This window comes from Amphiura filiformis, chromosome 5 (genome assembly GCF_039555335.1).
Source record: "Amphiura filiformis chromosome 5, Afil_fr2py, whole genome shotgun sequence".
Lineage (NCBI taxonomy): Eukaryota > Metazoa > Echinodermata > Ophiuroidea > Amphilepidida > Amphiuridae > Amphiura > Amphiura filiformis.
In genome coordinates, this window is record NC_092632.1 from 75,319,303 (window position 1) to 75,326,207 (window position 6,905).

At 39.2% G+C, this 6,905-nt stretch overlaps 1 protein-coding gene across 1 annotated transcript; it reads left to right on the forward strand.

Annotated features, from left to right (window-relative positions):
- The first annotated feature begins 477 nt into the window (after positions 1-477).
- On the forward strand, positions 478-1,394 carry LOC140152395 (steroid 17-alpha-hydroxylase/17,20 lyase-like). Its single transcript, XM_072174701.1, has 2 exons — positions 478-595; positions 1,216-1,394. Exons 1-2 carry the CDS (start codon positions 478-480, stop codon positions 1,392-1,394), a joined length of 297 nt encoding a protein of 98 aa, XP_072030802.1.
- The last annotated feature ends 5,511 nt before the right edge of the window (positions 1,395-6,905 follow it).

Consider the following 6,905-nt stretch of genomic DNA (forward strand, 5'->3'; position numbering starts at 1 on the left):
CACTTGTATACAAACCGTGCTCGAGTTTGATTGACAGATGACGTCAGACGCAAACTAGTCTTTTTATCTGTCTTTCATTATATTAAATACATGAATACGCTGACCAAACTAAATATTGTTTCACTTGCACTAGATAAGTCGCAAAATGTCGTTTGTAATGTGCCGTTCTGCTTCTTCTTCAAATGAATGGAATAACAGTTTATAACACAATACAACGCTATTTTATGACATATCAGTGCTAAATTCACAATAATCATCTAACCATCTTACTTTGTCATCCATATAGGTACAAGAAGAAATAGATTCCGTAGTGGGCCGTAACAGACGTCCCAAGTTAATGACCGAGACGATCTTCCGTACATCGATGCCATTATTCTGGAGACATTCAGGATTCGAACCCCCTTACCCCCGTTATCTGTTCCCCATAGTACTACCGAGGACACCATCATCAAGGGATATAACATCCCCAAGGGAACCATGATCATACTCAATCTGTGGGGAGCTCATCATGATCCTAGGCGATGGGATGAACCGGAGAAATTCAACCCTGGCCGTTTTATAGATGGAAAAGGGATGTTTGACGAAGGTGGACCAAGTAATACCTTCTAGTTACGGTAAGATACCATCTTCTCCAACATAAAAAGTCCACAAGTTTTGGGATATGTTCTCAAATAATTATAAGAGCTATATCTCAAGAACCACTGAACCAATACTGGGCTTGTTTGTACTCATTTTAATGCATTTTTCATGTTGATTTCAATTATGGTCATAAGAATATTTACAATTCTGAAGAAAATTTAAACTCTTCGTCTGCAGTACAGTCGACACCCGCGTGGAGAGAGTTAAATTTTACACCCAATATCATTTTTATCATGTAATTTCTCCAGACACCGCCTTATATCCGAATGTATCGTATTCTTCAATTCTCCATTTTCATTGCAATTTTGTCATAAAGCCTTTTTTGTGAGATGTTGCGCTTTTAGCTGCTTTTGTGCAATCAACGTAGTTTCACTGTAATGTCGAAAGGATTTTTATACATTTGCCTGCAAAATAGAATCTCCAGTAAATGTTAATTGTTTATTTTTAAAATTATAAAAGGTCGTTGAACCTGTAAACTAGTATAAATGGTAATAAAATCGCTCTCGAGAAACGTTGCTGAATCCTTTCTGGTTCGTTAAAGTTATTTGGGTTCTTTTCTTTTGTCGTTGTATACAGGTCGTCGTCAGTGCATTGGAGAGCAACTTGCCAGAAAGGAAGTGTTCATCTTCTTTACCCATCTTCTGCATCATTTCAGATTCGAAAGAGCCGATAATGAGCAGTTTGATTTCGAAGGAGTATTCGGCATCACGCATTCCCCCAAACCATATATGATGCGTGCAATCGTGAGATTATAAATATTGTAGCTGAGATACAGTAAAGACATATCAATAAAAAGTGGTTCGGAGGGAATAATGACCTACAGTTTGATCAACTCGTAATCGGCGTGCCTTATAACATCGCGGATTAATATCAATATATTTTCTTTCGCGAATTGTCTTGAGACAACTCATCAGAAGTATCACGAATTATTAATTAAAATCCTTTACTTTGCCTACTTTATTTCAAACACACAAATAGAACAGTCAACTAATCACTCTCAATGTGGGTCTATTTATCGGTGTTTCCGCCGATTACGAGCTAATCAAGTATAGTGGTATTTGCACTCGAATATTGAGACAAATAAAGCTGACACACAAGTAGAATGGTATTGATTCTATAAAGGAGATCCCCGGGGGAGATCCCAAGGCTTGATATAAGGGTGCCATGTCCACTACATGTGTATGATCTTTCTCGGGAGGGGAAAATGCCTATATTGTTAATACGTACCTCAAGAACCAGTGGCGTACGTAGCTACGGTGTTGTTGCGCCCGGGACCAATAATGGCGCCTCATTCTTGAAACAATTACTCGCGGAGCGCGCGAAAAAATAATTTTGGTTATATGAAGTTCAGTGAATTTCGGTCTAAAATTGATCTTTTAAATGTGAATTTGTGCTGTCGCGCAAAAATTTGGACCTTTGTCGCTTGAAGGAGAAGCAGAATCGATGCTGAATTGGTAAATTCGGCGCCCCTTAAGATGGCGCCCAGAGCACGTGCCCCTCTCCCCCCCCCCCCCCTCCCGTCGCTACGCCACTGTCAAGAACCGTAAGACATATTGGAAAGTAATTGCGATTATTTACTTCCTTGACTCATTAGATCAAAGTATTAATAGTAAACAATACATGTATATGCAGAGAAACTGGTCAGGTAATAATATTAAAAAAAGAAGAGGAGCAAAGAAAATCATCTAAAGCGGGATTCGAACCGTCGACCTCTGATTTGCGAGACCAGTCTACTATCTGAGCGATCCAGCCCTATGATGGACGGCCAAGTACCAGGCGGCTGACACTGAAAAATTTGCATGGAAAAATGACCCGTCTCCTCCGCAGCCAATTTGGTTCCGCTCCATCGAAATCAAGCCGGTCACGGAGGAGACTACCCTCCTTTGTGTTTGTTCATTTGTGTATGGAGAGCCCTTTTTGGAGTCCGGAATGACTTAGGCTACGCTCTCAGCTAGAGTCCGACGCTGCATTGCACTAGAAATACCTTTTCTGTGAAATCGCTATAGAGCCAACCGGGAGCACGTATTCGTTTTGAAAATATAGCATTAAAATTAGTATCACCCTTGTGGCCACCGTGCAGTGGAAAACCTTAATTCTTTCATTAAAAGGAAATGAAAATTAAAAAAAACCCGGATCTACTTGTGCACCAATAAAATTGGCACAGCAATTTGTCTCAAATATGAATGAATTTTAAGAAACATACGGGGGTATGATGAACATTGACCTGACGCCATGATAGTAGGATCTATTAGTCGTTTTATATACAATGTATATACCGTATTGTCATAATACCAATATTTGTCATTATATATAATGAGTAATATCTAGCAACGTAAATGTGCAGTTCATATGCACAAACGAATACTGATCTTTATGATATTCAGGTTTTTGTACATCACATATAACATGTCACATAGGAGGTCATTCGTGTTGACCTTCATCTATTGTATTTGTTCATCTGTGTATGGAGAGGATTAGCGCCATTAAACGCCATTAAAACGCCATCAGTATTAGGGCGTAGTTCAGTGAACTCACCGGATTGCTATTCCAAGTACTTTGATAATACAGATAATATGTATTAATGGGTCGAGGCGATTGCATTGAAAAACCTAATAAATTATTCATAACAGTTACGTAATCAATCGATAGTGCGGACACTTTTTATTTGCAAACCACCAAAATCCGTGATCTTTTAGCGTTGGAAAAGAAACCACGTGAATAGAGTGCCCTCTCAAGAATATCAACTCTCTGCAAGTACTTGGGATCGCCGTCCATCATAGGGCTAGATAGCTCATGCAGCTCAGCTTCAATATGGCAATTTTTTCGCGTGCTTCGGGCGCATATTGTACCATCCGGCTGAAGAGCCAGGGGCCAATAACATATGTTGCCGCGCCCAGGGGCCAGCAACAAAAGGCAAATCCGGCCCTAATCATATTACGCAATATTTAATATAACAACTTGGAGCTCAAAATAAATATGCATTACGTTCTTCGTTTTATGATGATTGATCAAGTACAACCCCAGAGGTACATGTACACCGGCTGCTTTACTCTTCAGAGTGCCAATCCGGTAGCATTGTATGTACTGTACATGTTCTTGTGATTCCGATGTACCACATGAACCCATTCGCCCAGGAGGGTGAAAGTGCATATAGGAACAATGCCAAAAACTACGTCACGCCGGTCACGCTATTGTTCGACTTAAACTACATCATTCGCCATTTTGTAAATATTAACGCATGATCGTTGCTTTGAAGTTTCCACCGGATAGTCTGTGGATAGCGCAAGAGCATGCAAAAAAATGAATATCATGAAGATGTTTAAGATTGATTCTTAGATGTTTCAAAAATTACCGTCATATTGCATAGATTCATCAAAGAATGGTTTGAAGTACTAACCTTATTTAGTAATTTTAAAAATCGGGAGAATTTTACAAAATCAATGTTTTTACCTGTCGGTATTACAACTCGTGAAACACATTAGTGATGTGCCTGGGTGACCTAATCTACTAACCTTTAACGTTTCCTCTATGAACTCTAACCCTCCTGCAATATGGCGCCTATTGTCTAGAGTTAAACTACATCTTTCGGTGTGTTACGTAATACTACGATGCCTATCCCATTATATCGATCCCTGATTCGCCATCGAAGTGACGTAATAAATCGGATTAACTACCATAGCAATGGGGTAAAACATGTTAACAATTTTTGAAATGCCGCGCTGCATAGTGGTACGTTCACGCGGTATCTCTGCATTGAACCATATCAAGCTGATCACTCGCACCTGTAAGTTTAGTATATTGAAAGGAACGGTATTGTATTCAATCCATGATTGCAGACATACACATGTGATGAGTACAACCTGCTTGTTGTGCAGCGTGATACATTCAAAAATTGTTTTACTCCATTGCTATGGTAGTTAATCCGATTATTACGTCACTTCGACTGCGAATACTCTTTGTATGTGTCTATGTGGTACATCCTCTTAGTTTCTTAAGTACCAATGAAGTTGCTTACTAAGTAGGGCACATCGTCATTTTGTATAGGCATCAAAGCACGTGTCTTTAGTACCCGCCGGCTGCTGAGAGTAGCTTCTATATATTACGAAATGAGCTTATACTTGTACTCCGCGCTCGGTGACCGATTGGTTAAGAACCAATCATTGGCTAAAAACCATAATCAATCGCTAATAGCTCAGCGATGTAATTAATTCAGGAATGGGGTTTCTTTCAAAATAAACAGGCTAAACTATATCGTCACTGTATAGAGGTTATCCGTGTTTTATAAGTTGCATATCCTATCAGCGACTACTATACCTTGTTTAGGACTTTCAAAAGAAGTACCTGCATGTGCAACCATGACTGCTTCAAAATAGCCCGCCAAAATTATGCAGGTAATTCCAGGTCGTGCATTGAATTGGTTTGAATGAGGAATGCTACGGGAATCAGCGCCTTTTGTTAGAAGTCACGCATGAGTAAAGTGGATAACCTCTATTGTTGAAGGTCGATTGTCTGTAGTAAACTCAGGGACAATAAGATCACATTCCTACAATAAGATCACATTCCTCCGTTGCATATTGAGATTAATTGATTTTTGATTCCTAAATGAAAATAGACTACATGTAGTGATATAATGGTGTAGATTCTTTTGATATGATTATATTCACAAACCCTTTAATGTATACTTTAATTTTGCTAGTAAGACTTGCAGTTGAATATAGGTGTTGAAAGAATATGACAAGTGCTACTAGGCGTATTGAAAACCCAACCTGCGTCTTGAAAAACAAAAACTGACGAAAAATCGAATTTTTTTTAGTTGTTGAGCTATGTTAAAGAGGACAGTGAGCATGCGCAGATCGTAAAAATTTGTAATTTCAGCTGATAAATGGCAACGCTGCATTCGTAATGGGGAAGAAGCGTGTATTTTAATGGTAACCGGTGGTGTGCTTAGCTTGAGTCGATCGGCTTTATCTCGAACAAACTCGCTATGCGTGGCTGTTGAACAACTAGTAGATTTGCCCTACTATCATGGCACAGCAACGAATGTTTTTTGGGCTGTGATAAAGCTCAACATTTCCTCAATCATACATAAATTATCCAGGCATTAAATAGCTTTATTCTACACTTCGAAAGATAACAATAGTAATCAGAGAGACTCTACATGTTAAATCTTCAAGCTTTCAAAGTAGGGTTTTATGTGCGCGCGTAGCGCGCAAAAATTTGGTATTTTACACCATAATTGGGGTGAAATTTGGTGGGAAACGGGCTCCTTTCCCCTTTTCGTTTCCTTTGCCCCTCCCCCGATTTTCTCTTTCATTTTTGCCACAGTGAGCACATTTTTCTTTGTCAGGGAGCACTCTGCCACCTGCAGGCCATTGCTTCATTGCCTCAAGCACCCTTTCCAACTTCTTCCCAAATTTGATGTCAGAAAGCACATCTGATCTTAGTTCATGTAGTTTGATAGACTTGTTGACAAAGTCATGGGAGCATTGCGTTTTGTCACTACTCTTCAGTCCAGCATCTCGGAAGTCTTTCTCAGTCAGTTGCATTCGATGAGCAAAATCATAAGTGAGCTCTGTGTAGATGAGTGAATCGGAGTTACTTCTGAACACTGTTATGAAAATACTGTCCATCAAAGTCTAGTCTCCTAAGTCCTGCAACTAGCAGTTCTGAAAATTCCTTGTCTACCACAATCAATTTTCATTGATTGTTTCCCTTTAATTTGTTTCCCTCTAATTTCCTCAAATCTGGCTGGTCAGTAGGAGCCACTCATCCACTTGCTGACGTTTGTATCTCCATTTCTGTTACTGTTGCATGGTTGGCTACTGCCTTTTTAAGTTTTTACCCTCTTAATGTTGATTTAGACCCATTTCCTTACCTTTACAACTTTTTGTTTCTTCTTTTTAAATTTCCAAAAGATTTTCCAGGTCGTTATCGCCTCACTGGCACTTCTGATTTTGTAATATATTGATACACCGAATTTCCTTGATTACTACAATTTTTCCATAAAATCCTAATTGCCGCGTTGTATAAATTTCCTCAGATAGGTGCCCTATTTCCACCTGCCTTCACGAACTTCTTTTTTTCCTCTTGAATTACATTGAATACCTAGTCTCGTGATCAACTGTAAATTTCCTCAAATGCATTGCTACCCCCGGGTTGCTACCCATTTCCATATTCTAACACAACACCTTCGTCTTTTAAGGCTCTTATTTATTGAACAATCCTGTCAATTCCTCAAAATTTTGCACAACCAGTGTCCTGAGATT